Source organism: Harmonia axyridis, chromosome 2 (assembly GCF_914767665.1).
Source record: "Harmonia axyridis chromosome 2, icHarAxyr1.1, whole genome shotgun sequence".
NCBI classification, from domain to species: Eukaryota; Metazoa; Arthropoda; class Insecta; order Coleoptera; family Coccinellidae; genus Harmonia; species Harmonia axyridis.
In genome coordinates, this window is record NC_059502.1 from 35,371,465 (window position 1) to 35,389,328 (window position 17,864).

General features: G+C 32.9%; 1 protein-coding gene across 3 annotated transcripts in view; it reads right to left on the bottom strand.

Annotated features, from left to right (window-relative positions):
• Positions 1-2,131: 2,131 nt before the first annotated feature.
• The window catches only part of LOC123673221, a 54,970-nt gene continuing 39,237 nt past the window's right edge, over positions 2,132-17,864 (bottom strand). For 2 of the 3 annotated variants that reach the window (XM_045607692.1, XM_045607691.1), the window contains 10 exons: positions 13,648-13,877; positions 12,607-12,808; positions 11,919-12,227; positions 11,719-11,837; positions 10,707-10,760; positions 8,541-9,214; positions 6,633-7,035; positions 6,131-6,266; positions 5,352-5,593; positions 2,132-4,764 (listed from right to left, as the gene is read on the bottom strand). In XM_045607692.1, coding sequence (XP_045463648.1) covers positions 4,498-4,764; positions 5,352-5,593; positions 6,131-6,266; positions 6,633-7,035; positions 8,541-9,214; positions 10,707-10,760; positions 11,719-11,837; positions 11,919-12,227; positions 12,607-12,808; positions 13,648-13,877 — 2,636 coding nt within the window. In that variant the 3' untranslated portion in view covers positions 2,132-4,497. The remainder of the gene's footprint in view (positions 4,765-5,351; positions 5,594-6,130; positions 6,267-6,632; positions 7,036-8,540; positions 9,215-10,706; positions 10,761-11,718; positions 11,838-11,918; positions 12,228-12,606; positions 12,809-13,647; positions 13,878-17,864) is intronic. The other variant, XM_045607693.1, reaches the window with a different exon arrangement.

The window sequence follows — 17,864 nt, forward strand, 5'->3', positions numbered from 1 at the left end:
TAATAATATTTATTCACCATCAAATTTTACATGGTTGGTCACAATAATATGCAAAATTCTTTTTTTAATGTTATATTGGTTTATATATGTTGTTTTCTAAAAAAGTCTCTTGGTTTCCAATTTCAATATGTAAAGCCTCGGAAGTACAAGTAAAATTGAATTTAATCTAATAAGTTATTTAATTGAGTAGTAGGCAAAGAACTGAAAATAAACAATAGTTCTTTTAGCCCGGGAGCCAGTAACAGATATACATAACCAAGTTCCTCTCAAACCGTAATTAGTAGACTGCATCAGGTAATAGTAATAAAAAGCCTCGTGAAAGTCAGCTGCGACTCTGCTGGGGGGAGAGCGGCGGCAGCCTCCCAAACACGAAGAAAAAAAAATGAAATCAGTCATTTCCTCCCAACTGAAAATTTGTCAAATTGTAGCTAACCCAATATCTAGAGGAAAAAATACAATCAGCTGACTATAGCATGGTAGATTATACGTCAGCTCAAACATGAAAAAAAAAATATTTTCAATGACAGCGACTCTGATAATGAATCAGAGAGTGCCACACTCGCGAGAAAAGGACTTTCTCCACATGTTGCACAATAATATTTAGTTACTTCCACTCTCTGATTCAGTATCAGAGTCGCTGTCATTGAAAATATAATTTTTTTTCATGTGTGAGGCACCAGCTGACGTATAATCCACCATGCTATAGCCAGCTGATTGTATTTTTTCGTCTAGATATTGGGTTAGCTACAATTTGACAAATTTCCAGTTGGGAGGAAATGACTGAATGTATTTTTTTTTCTTCGTGTTTGGGGGGCTGCCGCCGCTCTCCCCCTCAACCGAGTCGTAGCTGACGTTCACGAGGCTTTTTATTACTATTATCTGATGCATCTCACCAAGTATCTCTCGAGAGGAAATAATCAACCAAATTTGCACCTGGCTCCCGGACTATATACATCTATATATTTCGGTGCATACAATTTGCTCCGAAAATAATTCTCCGAAAAAAAAAACACTAACTTATCGCATGTCTCTTACGCTATTTTTCCAGGCAGATACAATAGTTATTTATAATACAAGTGCAGAAGGCATTGATATTCTTCCACGAGTTCAAAATTCAAAAACGAGCCACGAAGTGGCGAGTTTTGGAATGAACGAGTGGTAGAATGAGCCTTCCGTACGAGTATTATACATTATTTTCTCTAATTCATTGCATTTTTATTAAAATTAATGAAATATTTCCATAAATATCATTTAGTGATTTTTGCATTGAAAAATGTTGGTTGGCAGAACTGATTTCTTCAAGGCAAATTGATGAATTGACAGATAAAGCCGTGGCGTAAAGTTCGGAGTACCAACATATAATAATGAAATATAACCATGAAAACTGTGCGTTTCTGATATATTCTCGCACGATTTTGTTCTACAAGATGTGGAAGAATGAACGGAATAACCACAGCATTAGAGAAATATTTTTTTACTACACACAACTTACAATTAGGTTGTTAGAGGTTCGCGTCCGGTTAAGAGAGGTCTCGGTATTTTTGGAACAAAAAAAATTGTCCGCGTCCGGTTATTAGAGTGTCCGATTATAGGAGTTAATTTTGTATGTAAAGACATAGGTAACACCTGTGTCCGCTTAATAGAGATGTCCACAAGGAGATGTTTCACTGTATAAGATAAAATAATTAAAACATACTATACACACTAAAATATTCTGCAGAAGCAGTCAGATAGGTCAAGACGAAAAATTATTAAATTCATATAGTTTTTAAATCCTACCATTTCAACAGGATTTATAAGGTAGTATGATGTGGATATGCAACCGATTGGTCATTATATATAAAATTAATCACTGTATGATGTATAATATATCCAACTAGAAAACAATCGGCACATCTGAAAATCTAAATGTTTAATTTATAAATATGTGGAGAGGGTAACGAGGGGATTGTTCATAAAACAAGACAAAAAGAATAAGGACATACCCTTAAGGAGAAGTGCTGACCCTAGACACGTATTTCGGGCTTTCGGCCCTCATCAGTACAGTGAAAAAAAAAATTTACCAAATATCAACTCCATCTGTTTTTTTGGATGCGAGTAGTTATCTATAAGATAGAATGAAAGCCATTCAACAAATTACATGTGATTTATTCATTCAATAAATTCAATGAGTTTTTAACATTACAAAAGTTTAAAAAGTAAAGTGACAACTGACAATAAGGTAATGAAATACCAATTGGAAAAAATGTCTGAGCAAATATGAATGGGGACGAATGACACACAAATTATTGGTCCCAAAAAAAATAAACGGACCAGTTTTAGACATGTTATCGATTCAAAATACTATAATACCATTAATCTTGTTTCTCTTATTGAGGTGATGTATGAGTACATTTCTTAAATGCAAAATTGAAATTCAAATTGGGCGAGATGGAAGGTATTAGTTGAAAATTTTGATTTTTATCTCTTCCCATATATTTACATGATATTTGCAGTTATTGAATTATTTTTGTTACTTATCAATCATCACATTATAATTGATTCACAAATATTGTAAACAAAAAAAAATTGGTGCAAATTTAAATTATTTCTAGTTTTCAAGACTAAAAATTATAATAAAGAATAATTAAAATAGTTTAACCCCTCAATGATACCCTCCTTTTTATTAGGGTACTATAATTTTTTTGTGTTTCTGTCAAACTGGTGATTGATTAGAAAGGTTTCACTATATTTTTTTTTATATTCAAACAGTATATCTATGTTGTATAAAAAAAAAATTTCTGGTCGGTTATTTATTGATGATTCATTGGAACAGTTGAGGGAATTCAAATAAAAGATCAATTTATCAAGAAGTACCACATTAATTTTTGATTGTTAGGTTTACTCCAAATACAATTTTACTATTGGTATATACTAATTTCAATTTAGAATGAAAGTGCTCAAACATTGTGTTAATATTTTGGGACATTTCAGTTTATTCTTCCCAAAGTATGATAAATTGTATTCTGTTGACTATGAGTTAACTTCCAGAGATGGCAACTCAAGTGTATGCCAGAAAGAATATGTTTTGCACTCATTATCAATATGACTTGGTTATTAGCAGATTTTTTCTATCTGCCAACTATCAAAATAATTTTCAATGGTGCATTTCCATTGAAGAATTGTTATTAACTCTAAAGGGTTTCATACAACCAATCATTAGAGGTGTCAAAGTGAAATACTCCTTTTACCTTTATCTCAATAATTCATTTCTTATGAAAAATTGTATTCAAAGTAAAAGACCTCATCAGAAAAAAAACCTTGCAATTAGATACATCCGTTCCAATGTAACATCAACAGAAATTTCAAGTATACCCTAAAAAACTGTAGTTATTTTTATAATCCAGACATATATGTTTGAATATTTCTACTATTCTCCATTTAATGATATAACCGCAGACATTTTTATGAAAATTCCTTATGTGTAACATTAAGATTATTATTGGCACTGGTTATACTGTAAATATTGATGGCGAGAGCATTTTTCATGAAATCCAGACAAGTTTATATAGAATCACTTCTATATAGGTAAAAAAAAAGTTTTATAGTTTTCCTCTCAACATATTACTCTTCACAGCCACCAAAGGGACGATTAAATTTTCAAAGTATATTATCAAATGAGAAATATTGAAGGTCTGCATAAGCTCAATAAAATATCAAGATTTTGTGAAATGGTGATGTCTCATTCAGAGAACCTGAACATGTGATAAAGTCACAAATATACAACTATATTTACAAAATGTAAGTCACTTACATGAGCTTATTTATGGTGTTGAAGCATCCAGTTGAATTCAATATTTTGAATAACTTAAGGAACTTTTGTATTAGTATTATTGCATGTCAACTTAAAAATTTTGATTAAAAGTGAAATTTAGTTATTGAGTGCATTCAGAAATTCATTACTTATTGGATTTAGTTGCAACTTCCAGAAGTAATTAGAAATAAATTATTTCTATACAGATCCTTCATCAAATTAAATTGAAATGTTCAAGAACAATACTCTCTCAAATCCCAAAAAATGTTGATTCAAATCTTTTAAAACATATGAATTTGAATTCAGTTGATTTCTTCACATAAATATATCAACATCATAAGAATATTTACAATACATAACTAACATCTAACACGAGCACATCATTAATATACACACTTATCTAAAAGAGTATAAATCAGTACGAAGTCAACCCCGAACCTTGTATATGTCCCTTTATCCAACAAATTCAAACAAATAAAAACTTTGGTTTACAGAAGTATTTTCTTCGAAAAAAAAATTAGAGTGAATTGAATTTATAATGTATTTAAATAAATAAATAGGAAATATATAAACATATTTACACCTCACATGAAAAAAATTTTCTATGAAAATTTTAAATGGCAAGTAGGAAACAAAAATGGGCCTTAAAGAATATAGTTAGGCCTAAACAAATCCCACACTATGGCAATTCGAAGTTTTAAAAATTACTTATTTCTTTTACTAGCCTTTTCAGCTTTCTTCCTCATTTTTTCTTTTTCCTTTCTATCTCTTTCCATTTGTTTCCTCTCCTTTTCTGCTTGAACTTTCAATTCTTTTATTTTTCTTTTCAGACGAGCTTTCTCGTCACTCGTTATACCTAAAATTTTGAAATCAGTTGAGGTGAGGAGTAACAGCGATGGCCCATTCACTTCAAGTTCTGAGAATTTGGTAACATGATGTTCAAGACCAAACGCTGCAAGCCACTGGCAAACCTAAAAATAAATTACTGTTCTATAATGAAACAATTTAACATGACTGTTTTACGTGTTGAGTCTAAACAGCCACAACATGAATTCTGAGATTACAGACAATTTGATACCGTAGGCAGATCTTCTCATTGTGAAATTTTACTATGTTGACCTATATATGTTTATTGAATTTAACAGAAATATCAACAGGCTGTATTTTTTAAGAGCTGGTTTTGTGAAATAGAACCCTGACTCAATATACCTGTTTCTATATGTTTTTTTATTATCAAGATTTCTATTGAAAAGTTTAATATTCACAGTGGATCAAGTTTCAACAACGAAGCTATCATCTGTCATTCAAAATACAATAAACAAAGCAAACGAAAGTACTTTGACTGTTGTGAAACACTCAGAAGTACAGAGCTTGTGCAAGTTAGGAGAACTGGTAGTTGATATTCTTTCGATCAACTTACAAGGTTTTGTTGAAGAAATCTGTTTGAAATTTGCCATAAAATTCCTTCTTTAAATCAAGGCACAGCAAAAAGAAAAAAAAATACAATTTAGGAATTAAATGTAATAATACTTTATTCTCAACTCCGGACAAATCTTACCTGCTCTTTAGTCCATTCTGATACAGGCACAGAATGCCAGAAGCCACTAGGCCTCTTTTCGCTACAAATACTTAGTGAAGAGAGGCTGAGATCGGTAGTGGGCCAGGACATGTCGTGCCTAGAGGGCGACACTGACCCTGATGATAAACTAGACGGTGACGGGGGAGTTGGTGATATACTGCCCTGGTGCTGCCAAGGTGTAGAACCTGGCGGTGATAAACTAACTGGAGCTACTTTTTTAACTGAAAATGTTACCACTAAATTAATTTCAGATTTAGAATGCTATATGATTGCCTCACTTAAAAGATTATCTGTTTAAATTAACTTTCATTGTTGTGTTTGTCTCAATGAAATTATTTCTGTGTTGAATTTTTGTTTAGTTCATTGATGGCCCTACCATAGATTCCAAATGAAGTTGCACAACTTAAGCGGTAGATCAAAGCAAATGATACTAATGAATTATCAAATCCTGTGTTAACTATTTCTAAATTGTGGAAAACAAGCAAAACAATGGACTTTTGTCTTTCAGAAAACCATTAACAGCTAACCAAATAATCCTTAAGATCATTTTAGAGGGTTGGTTCAACTTCCAGTACAATTGAATATCACTAAAAATAATAAACCAAAAGGACGTAATATACTTTAGTGGGAAATTTATAATGATTTTAATTCAAGAAATGAGTCGAATAAGTTAGCGCAGAAAAGTCTATTTCTCAAGCATAAATATTATTGATTGAACAATTGAATCAATGACTCATTCAATAGATATTAGTTCTTACCTTTTGCATTGGCTTCGTTGACAGCTTGTCTAATTTCCTCTAGAAGATGCTGGGCAGCGTCGTGTTTGCTTTTTTCATTTAATTCATCCGTTGAACTAGATAAGCTGTCGTTACGTTTCTCTCGCTGCGCTAAAACCTGTTTAAATAATAATAGTTGTACTAAAACATACCATGTACGTTATAATGCAATAATGGATTTAGTAAAACTCCATTTCTTGTTCATTTATTTGATAGCTATTGGTTTGTATAACTTGTGTTAACAGCAAACGATTATAAGGTTTTATTGAAAAAATAAATTAGAAGTCAAAAGGATTCCGAACTGCTTGCAAAGCAAAATTCACAAATCATTATATTAGTCCTTGAGTTAACAGCATTTATTTTATTAAGATGATATGACTTTAAAGATACACTGGTTGATACCATGCTCGCCCCCCTAAAAGCTCGCAATTTAAAAAGAGAAATTTATATTGACACACTTTGTATTATGAATTGATGTACTCACCTGCTTCAGTTGTTCTGCTAATGAGGCAGGAGGTCCCATACCCAATGTTTTCTTTGTAGGTGGTCCATTCCAGGGATCAGGACTACTCTGCTGTATATTTGATGATTCTTTTTGAATCTTTGCGTAAACTACATTGGCGTTAGATGGTTGCTGTTGGGCAGTGTTATTGGTGGAATATATATTTGAACTTTGGACTTGACTATATTGAACAGAATATTGTGTGTTTTGGGCGTTATACTGCAGTTGCTGTGCGGTAGCGTACTGGGAGTACAGAGATGTGTTCAGAGTGTTAGGACGGGAATTCTTTTGTTTAGGAGTATAGCTGCTATCACTCTGAGAAAAAGCTGAATCTACAAGCTCGTCCCCTGAATTGTAACTTTCATCCAATCCATAGTCCGAGCTACTGCAAAAACAAAATAAAAACATAGTGAATTAGATAATCGGCTCTAATTAAAACATTTCAGTGTTTTACTGAAGGGTCAATATAACCGGGAAAATTAAAATAGTGTGATCTTTAAAACTCGATAGTTATTTTTATAGTAATGGAAAATATTATGGATGTATGTAGGCGTACAACTTTGCTTCCGCCGTTTTTTGCCGTAATTCGAGGCTTTGATATAAATTGGATATACAATTATGATTCAAAGTATTGTCCATCGCTGTCCACTACTTTCTCCCATCTTTCGGACAGCGTACGAATCTCGAATTGAAAAAAATGGTCATTTTAAAAGCGATCCACGAATCGATCCAATGTTTTACTTCTCTCCATAATGTCTTATGAAGAAGTAAAAAATTGGATCGATTTGTGGATTGCTTCGAAAGATGACCACTTCCCGATGGAAGTGCTGGTCTGCCAAGCCGTGTGCCATTGATCTAAACAAGTGATAGTCCGAGGGAGCAACGCCTGGAGAATACGGCGGGTGGGGTAGGACTTCCCATTTCAACGTTTCCAAATATGTTTTGATCACTTTCGCAAAATGGGGTCGAGCATTGTCATGCTGTAAAATCACTTTATCATGTCTCTCGTTGTATTGTGGCCGTTCGTCTTTAAATGATCGGCTCAAATGCATCAATTGCATTCGTTAACGATCGCCTGTGATTGTTTCAGTCGGTTTTAACAACTCATAATACACTGCGCCGAGCTGGTCTCACCAAATACTGAGCATGACCTTGGAACCATGAATATTCGGTTTGGCCTTTGACGTGGAAGCATGGCCGGGATATCCCCATGATTTTTTGCGCTTGGTATTATCATAATGAACCTATTTTTATGACTTTAAGGCGTTTTGAAAGGGCTTGTTGCGTCTCTCCCAAAGATCCTGCCAATTCTTATTGCGTTTGACACGAGTCTTGATCAAGTCAAAATCACCGTTAAAGCAGAAAACTAAAACCTCCCGCAAATCACGAGAATTTGGCTCGTAAGCCGACATGTTTAAATGTTTAATCAAGAATTACTTTATGCTCCAGACACAAATCGACTAATATTTCGATGGAGTTATGTTTACAAATACCTAAGCTTATTGTATGACATCTACGATCTATTTATTTCGACTACCACTTACTGCTACAGCCATCTATTGCAAAACGGCGGTAGCGAAGTAGTACACCTAATAACGAGCGTTCATTAAAATTCGTGGTCAAGAGTGCTGTGGAGAAATTAGGGTTGATTTTCTGTGATTACAAATAGCGCTTAGCTTGTACCATATTCTTCACAGATTCTAAGTCTATGTAAACAAATGTTAGTGATATGGTACAAGCTAAGCACTACTCCAAGTCACAGAAAATCAACTCTAATTTCTCCACAGCACACTTGACCACGAATTTTAATGAACGCTCGTTACTTTACCAATTAGAAACTAACGTATATTTTATGGTTCCTATAGCAACAAAGTTATATTGGTCTCTTACCTATTACTCAAAGAGCCTTTTTTACCAGTGGGAAGTTGTCTATTGGCTAACGCGCCCCTTCCAGCTAGTTCAGCTTTACTTTTACTTGCTGATATATCAAGAAGTTCGTGTGGGGGAACAGCACTATCAAATTCTTCTTTTATAGGCAATTTACGTTCTACTGTTGCAGTCTTATCGTCGTCTGGGCTGACATCTGATACCTCAGTGTCGGAGAAATCCGTCTCTAAAGACTGAAATAGCGGCTTAGGAGGTTGCTTACGCATTAGCTTAGGCGTTAATTGTTTTAGGTTATTACTATCGTAAGGCAATACCATCGGCAACCCAGCTTTCCTTTGAGTTTCCAGAAGATCCTTCTCTAGAGCTATTATTCTATCCTTCAAATTTTTGACTAGATTATTGTATTCAATGTCTTTTTCTTGTAGTAACTGTTGATAAAATTCCTCCCTATGTAGCATATCCAATTCTCTTTGTTGAAATTCCCTAATCAAATGTTTGGCTTTGTTGTATTTCTTTTCCAATGTCAGGTATTGTGTTTGCGACTGTTCCAACATATTTTGATAGGTTTGAACTTCTTTTTTAGTTGTTTGTAAGATGCGTTCTGTTTCTTTTAGTTTGTGATTGGTTTGTTCCAATTTTTCAGATTCGTCTGATTTTATGCCATTTTGTTCCATGAGCTAAAAAAATTTTTCATAAAATCATTCACAGTGGCATATCCGTCATTATTGATTTCATTTTAGGTTTGAGTATTCATTCAATAGTTTTTCAGAGTAATAACAATTATATATATTATATTATTATTATTATTATATATAAATTATATTATTATTATTATATATAAACATTAGCAACTAAAGAAAAAAAATGGCAAAACTCTTATAACTGCCATAATACACAGAAATAATGCTGAAAATATAAATATTCGATTTGACAAGTCTACAATAATGGAATCATCACATGCCAAAATAAAATGCTCTAAATACTATCGACAATTTCAATCATCCATCCAATTCACCTTTTGTCGTTTAGTCAAAAATGCATCATCTCCAGATTCATACATTAATCATGATAAATAATATAACAATAGATATTCCAAAACCTACTTGAAAAATTAGATCTACTTTAAAAAAAAAAAAATCAAATAATTATAGAAATATTTAATGGAACATACTCTGAGCTGATGTAGTGGGATTCATTATAACATTGAAAATATTGTTTAATTCTATCAATTTCAACTATTTATCAACTTTATCATCAAGTCTCGTGAAACAATATCTAATTATTGTGGCTGCTATCAACGGTAACCACTAGGCTTCTTTCGTGTCTATTTTTATGCCTATTTCTGACAGATGTCTCGCACGATTACTTCATTGTATATAGATTATACAGTACATCAAGTTCTATCTGGATGGACTCGAAGGGCAATGGTATTTCCGCAAAATGATTCTCAAACCAGATGACGCTATCGTCGACTGATTCTCGCGAAATCAGTTCGAAATCGCATGTCAAAATTAATACCCAGTTGCAGGAACTTTAATTAAAATTTAATGCCGTCGTTAAAATGTTAATCCCCCAATACAAGGTGCCTATTAGCTACCTGCGCCGTTTAATGGAGATTTGAACTTTTAAAGAGTTATTAAATTTTAATTAACGTTTCTGCAACTGGGTGTTAGTATAGGGTATAAATATATATAAACAGGGTGGCTTAGAAGTTGAGGTCTGGAATCGGATAGCAGACTAATTCATAATAGAAATCATAACAATAAAACAAAATCCAAGTCGTGTATTTTTCGAATTATATTGCATTTTTTTCATTTGAGAAACTTTACTTTTTCCTATTTCATTTTATCCCGAATAGTGTTTCTGAAAGCCATAACCGTTAATTCTAAGCCTAGCTCTAGCTTGAAAAATAATGTCACTAAGAGGGCAAAGTTTGAAAAGTTTTGAATAATATGTTTGCTTCAATCCTCTAAAAACATATGCACGCACTGTCAGTCTCAAAATAGACATGAAAAAATAATATAATATGGGGTATAGAAGAGTTCTGTAAAATTATCAACTCTGCTTTATTGTATTATAATCCCATCTAAGGAAAATATTTTATATTCATTGTTATAATTGAATCTCTCTATATCTGTTCCACTCACAAGAAAAGCTGACTTGACTCACCTTGCTTCTCAATCTTGAAACCTCAAGTTCGCTTATGTTACATTTACGTTGTGTCTGCATAACATAAAAAGACACATACATTAATCTCTTTCCAGTTTACATCCGATCAATCTATTGGTAGAACTAATTTAATTATGATGTTAAATGATTCAAATAGGATGAGGAAAGCACATTATGAGTAGTAAAATTTCTTTTGAGATTTCTGCTAAACTTGTTTTTTTTTTCTATTTTCATAACTATAAAAGATTTTTATGACTTTGAATATTCTGAGTGACATAGAAAAAAAAATAAATGAATTACTTTTAGAATTGACTTTTATAATATATCATTACTGGATACAGCATCCAGTAATATTCACCTGAAGAATAAAAATAGCGGAAGTTGAATGTTGTTTCTATTCACGATTTCAAAATGAACTTTTGTCAAGTAAAAACTGAAACAATCAATTATTATTTATTGTATTACTTGAAGAAGGGTAACTGTTGGATTCTACACTGCAAATTAGGGTTTTTAATTTCCTTATCAAAGATTTTCTAATGAAATGAAGAAAATATTAAATATAAAAAGGGGAAAGCAAAAGAAAACAAAGATCAGTCGCAATATCCAATTCGCAAACTAAGAAAATTTCAGGAAGTTAGAACTCTTCAAAGCACTCATAACCTACAGAGGGCATGGTATTAGATTCTTGGAGAGGGAATCGACAATCTAATAAATGTGTTCATGGCAAATCATGAAAAGCCAATCTATTAATGATTTGACAGATTCTTACATTTCATAATGAAATGATTGAATCACACTTATTATTTTTTTTTTTAAGTCACTCATCATAATATATATTATTTTATATACATGAAAGTGAAGTTAGGAAAATGACAATCTAGTGTATGTAATCGGATGAAAGGGTAAGAGCACCAAACTACTTATCTACAATAAACAATCATCTACATAAAAATCATGAGAGGAGAATTGAAAGATGCAGGCATGCCACAACTTTTTATTCGATTTCACTCACCTCCTGTAGAAGCTGCCTTAGGGCTTCAACATCGTTACTTTCTTGTTCATTGTCAAATAGTGATTCTGCAATCACATTTGGACTAGTAGGACCATCTGATACGCTTGTGTTAGCAGAACCTTGAAAAGTGAATTGCAAAACCGCACTTTTAATAATTATCAATAATAAATCGTTGTAATCCATAAAAAAAATCAACTTACCCAAAGGGGCCGTACTGGCATCACTTTGTTGCTGTTCAGCTTCCATGATTCTTTGTCTTCTTTCTTCCCTCTCTTTATCAGCTTGCAAAGATTGCTTGATCAATTGAGCTACTTCACTATTTTCTGGATCTCGTTCCCGACCAATTAAAAACTTGACCAATCCAGAAGTGTTTCTGAGAACACTAGCTGCATAAGCTTGTGTTACTCCTACCAAACTTTTACCATCAACTTCAATAATTTGATCGTTAACCCTGATTCTTGTATCCTTAGCTGCAGCACCGTTAGTGGTGATGGTTTTCACAAATATACCTACCATTAAAAAGAGACAATAAATAAGGATTGAAGTAAGGAAACAGGATCTTTAATACAAATGTATCTTGAATATAAACTTGACATAATTGTACAATTCGATATTATTTTAGCATATCTTTGATATTGACTTTTTTCTTGAAATTATCCTAGGAATCTCTCATTTTCATTTGTACGTCCAATTTAGGAAACATCCTTACTATAGTAATTGGCATATCCTAATGTTCTCTCAATGTGGGTTTTTACTGGTCAAAAGGATATAAAACATCCAAAAGAACAAACGAATTTTTTATCTATACAAGAACTTCAACGTCTTATATAAAAATCACTATGATAGGTTTCAGAAGAAACAGAGGAAAACATACAAAAAAAGACTCACCTAATTTCTCTAATCCTGCATCTGCACCAACTCCCATACCTATGATACTCAAACCTAGTCCTTCTGGACCTTTGACAAGTTCAACAGGGAAGACATCCATTTTTTCTACACGTTTTTCAAGTTCGTATTCGGCAGAAGCGGCAACCGGATCTACGTCTTCGTTTCTTCTATCGTAATCTGATATACTAAAGGTCGAGTAAACCTGAAAGAAATGAAGAAAAAAGAATATGAAATTAAAATTTTCCAGAACCTTAGTATACTAGGTGCAGTTTGTTCTATAAAATAATTTACGAAAATTATATTTTCTTAAAGGATTTTCAACATCCTGTATCTTTTCAACCGAACCGAATCGGAAAAAATGGTAAAGGAAAAGAGTGTTTCATTCGACCTCAGAAATCTTCGGTTAAATTTTAAGAAATAATCCTGAAAGACGTCGATTTTTGATTTTAATTTACCGTATTTTAAAATAATAATTCAATATACAGGGTGAATTACTTTCGAGTAAAGACGTCACCGTAATTTTTCTAAATGGAACACCCCCATTTTGTCTCAATTTTCCGATTACTCTAGCTGAGCTTATTCCAAAAATGTATCACATGTTGATTCCAATTGGTACAGGGTGAACAAAAATAAAATAGTTTTGTGTGTGCTCATAAAGTAACGCGTAACATTCTTTATTAGTTGAATTAACAATATTATCAAAATTATTTATTGTCTAGCGGCAATTGGTTTGAGTGTAACACCCTGTAGTTTGTTACATTTTTAGATTGATAAAAATGTATAAAAATAAGGAATAATTTCTTTCATATCCAGTCTGCTAGATCACAAGTACCAAACATGTTTGGAAACAGCTCATTTTTATTAACCTAAAAATGTAAAAATTATTAACTTTTCAACAAATGAAAAACTACTTTTTGGGCGCCATCTTTAGGGGCTGTAAGCAGGGGGAGGCCCAAAAAAATTCATATGAAAGACCCACCCATTTTTTGACAAGGAATCGCCCCTATATTCATATACACCCTCTCTATTTTAGTTATTTACCTTTATAGGTTGACTGGTAAATTGCACTTTAGTGTTAGGTTTAGGAATGTAATTAGGACAGTCGAGGTCATCATCTTCATCTTCTAAAGGCAAACCTGGGACTTCCATCCAAAAGTGGCCATCTTCATAGTAATGAACTCCATGTTCAACACCAACTATTGGAACAGCTTTGGGAGTGTATCCATTCATAATATCTATATTATTTCCTTCGGACAAGCTTGTTACTGACCCTGTAAGAAATTATTGAGAATTAGAAAAAGATAGATTCAATACTTCCCAAAAATGTGAAAAGTATTGAATTCTGTTCAAAATATAAGGTTGGGAGACTTAAAAGAATGTAACATTAAAATGAAAATTTTCGAGTTATCCTATAGTCTTGATGAACTAACAAATATTTCATCCAATTATAGTAAATTAATGTCCCAAGTGACGAAAATCTAGAGATTCGCTCATTTTCGCAAGATTACAGTGTCCCATAATTAGATAAACTAATAATTATAAAAAATGTTAGATATGAGAGGTTTATGTACTTCCCATAATGAAAAAACACAAATGTACCAAAAATATCTGTTCGTCCTTAAAGCTAATGCACAAACGTATATAAATAAATAATAATAAATAAATATATGTTTATTCCCAAATAAATATATAGTAATATGTGGAAAAGACAAGTTTTAACGAATTGAAATTGGTTTCCGTAAGCATATTTTGAATAATATTGTTGATTCTGCACGAATGACCTACATTTTTTGTGAAAGACGTAAAATTGTTATTAGGATAAGGAACACTACAAGTCGGAGATGATCAGTATATAAGTTTAAAGTTTTTATTCATTAACATTAGTGGTGACATAAGTTAAAGTTCTAGACGTGACTTACAACAACACGTGTTCTTATGGTGAAGCTAGACGTAACTTTAAACCTAAAACCTAGAGGGCGGCCTAGAAGCGATGTTTCCTTCTACCTTGAACCTTCTAGTTATAACAAAAAGAGAAATTTGAAATATCTTTCTGTCCCATTCGTTCCCCTCCATTTCGACCTTACTCAGTCTGCGGTGGGGGAAGCAGAGCGTACATTTTTAAATACTGCAACGCTTTTGCCGACGTGAAAACACTGAAAACTCTAAAACCGTTTATTCTTACATCAGTTACGAATTGATTAAATAAATGCTTTTTTTAAAAATGTTTTTTACATCTACTACAATTTCAGAGGTTTAACTTAGAACATGATAGATTATCAAATTTGATGTTAATGTAATAATAAATAAATAAAATAAAAGGCGATTTGTCATAGAGATTCGTCACTCTCGCATTCATTTGAATTAATTCGAACATGTCTCACCTGAGCGAATGAAAAAAAATAAGAAAAAAAAGAAAAAAAAATACACCAAGTTCACTATAGGACAATCTCGCGACTTCAGACATTTTGAGTCTAGATTTAAAATAGGTGAAAACAATTAAAATATTAATGGGTGTGGTATTACACTTCTTCGTTACAAAAAACTAGCCTTCCGCAGTTATTTAATTTCAGACTTGATATATTATTTTCCGAAAATTTCTAATTTACGCATGCACAACTCGAACATTATACACGGTGTTCCTGAATTGGAAGTACAAACGAAAAAGACAGATTGCTCGGATTATTTCAAGAATTAACATTTTTGAAAACATAGGAGCGCAAAAGTTTTCGATTTTGAGATACAGGGTGTTAAAGTTGTTTTTTCTCAAAGCACCTTCCCTTTTCAAGATATTTATCTTAAATTTGACATATTTCAATTTATGTGATAAAGAGTGATATTTTTGCTGGAAGTGTCCGTTTCTTTCCCCCAGAACTTTTTTGGTGAACCAATGGTAGTTTAGAAGAATGTGAAAAGGAACTTTGGTACAATACTACAATTTTTGTCGTATCTGCTACCGATTTCGAGAAAAAAAATCGAGTAGAAAAATCAAAATTATTATGAAGATCCATTTATTAAAATGTGATGAATAAATTAATTATTATTTTTGGTACTTATTTATCCAATCTGAAAAAGTAGAAAAAACATCTTATATCTAGAAAACAAAGTGTTTCCGGGACTTTTTTTCCTCAAAATTATCCAAGGAATCTCTAATTTTCCTTTGAACCTTCAATTCAGGAACATCCTGTATACAAAGGAATATCTGAGAAAGAATGGGACGATCTTTGGAACATACTTGTTATTTGATTCCATTTGCGTTGCATTAAGATATTTTGATTCCTAGAACTTATAGCTTACCATATAGTGAGATGTCACCCAAGAATTTGACCCATCTAAAAAATGCCAACGGTCTTTATAACAATAATTAACCTATCTACTCGTATAGACACACATTTTTTTTTCTTGAACCAAATAAATTATTCTATTCAACGAATTTCAATGTCACCCCAACAAGATCACAAAATGATTTCGAAAATATTTTTAATTTTTTTTTACAAACTTCTAAAGAGAGAAGGGCATGTATGCGTGTCAAGCTTAGCTTTTAGTTCGGGCGCTTCTGCTGCCTGCCAATTAAGTAGGTCACATAAACCAATAGAATGTATTGCGAGTGGAAATGTTTAAATCAGAGACAAAAAACTTGTTTCATCCCAAAAGTGATCATAAAGATTCCTCTACTTTCGGAAGCAAAACCTCAAGAGTCACAAATATGTAATGATCGACCTAAGATGCATATAATCCCTGGTGTGTGTACTGATTAGATTTTGTTTCAGACTTTTTGAGATATCTACCTGTTGTTTTCGTGTTCCGCTTCATCAGAGTTCTGTAAGGTCGAAAGACTAAAGAGAACATGAATGTTCGTGACGAATTAATCCACTAGGAGAGGGAATACAACTCCTGAACTTTTGGAAGAAATATCATTAATTCTACACGGGGCTGGTGTTAGGGGTGAAACAGTGAAGCGACTGTTTCAGGCGCCTCTTTTCGATGGGCGGCAATTTAGCCCAGTTTGTGGCCGCCCTTTCATATTTCTGAAAAAATATAGTCTTGATTCTCAAAAACAATATGAGGTTGGTTCGCTTTGCTGCGTTTATCAACATTCCCTGCAATAAAAATCTTCAAACCGTCTTTACTAAGCCGCCTGTTTAATAAATAACACATGGCAACCCAACCAATATAAGCAGCATTGCCTATTACCTACCCTTATTGAATGAGGGCTGGAATGTATTTCACAAAGACGAAAAAGAACATTTAGAATTACGTGGAAGTTGTTTACACATTCAACAGATGAAAAATTCCTACAATTCTGAATTCGAAACTAGTTATTGATAAATGCTAAATGTTTTCAGCGGAACAAATGTTTTTAATCCTATTTAGTTTTCGAAGCTTTGCATGCCTTACCGCCCTTCGTTTCTTGTGGTGTGATAGGTAATCTTTTATAGATCGTTTGTGATCGATTGTGAATGTAAGAATCAGATATATTACTTAGGCATTGTTCATAAATCCAGGAACTTATTGTAGGTAAAAATGTCCGAAAAAAAAGGAAACCCAGTACAGAAGACATTATAAAGAAACGATTAGCAAAATCGCTAGAGAAATCAAAAATGGCGAATTATCATCGAGACAGGTGATGTTTATTAATACTTTTTCAGCAGGGGCGCCAAAACATTCTTTGCTTCAGGCGCCAAAATTACTCGCGCCGGCCCTGATTCTACACTGGTTATTCTAAAACCACAACAAGAGTCGTCGCTGGAGTATCTGGGACAGGCACCAAGAGCTCACTATTGTCGGGCTTCCGTTCAAATGTATTTTAAAAAGAAAAATCTAGAAAGAAACTATCAGAAATATGACATAGCAATCCATATATTTCTGATAGTTTCTTAATGGTATGGGAGGGAGCTAGTGCTGTTGCACTAGCTCTTTTCCATGCCATTGATTCGTTGATATTATATGAGTGACGAAGAAAACATTAATAAATTAGGGAATAATAATAAGGTCTTTCTAGTCCGGGTTCCTGATTCGGGAATCAAAAGAAATAAAGAGGTACGAATATATTTTACTGACCCGTAACCTTTCTGTGGTATAGAAAAATGTTTCTGGCGGAAAGTTCCATGGAAGGATCTCCAAAAACTTCTTTTGGAACTTTGATACTGCAAGATTTAAAGGTATCTGGATAATAAATAAGAACACCTCCTCACTGACTTCCTTGCAGGGCACTACAGGAGAATAGTTATCAGAAACTGACGTTTTGGGAGGTGGAAAAA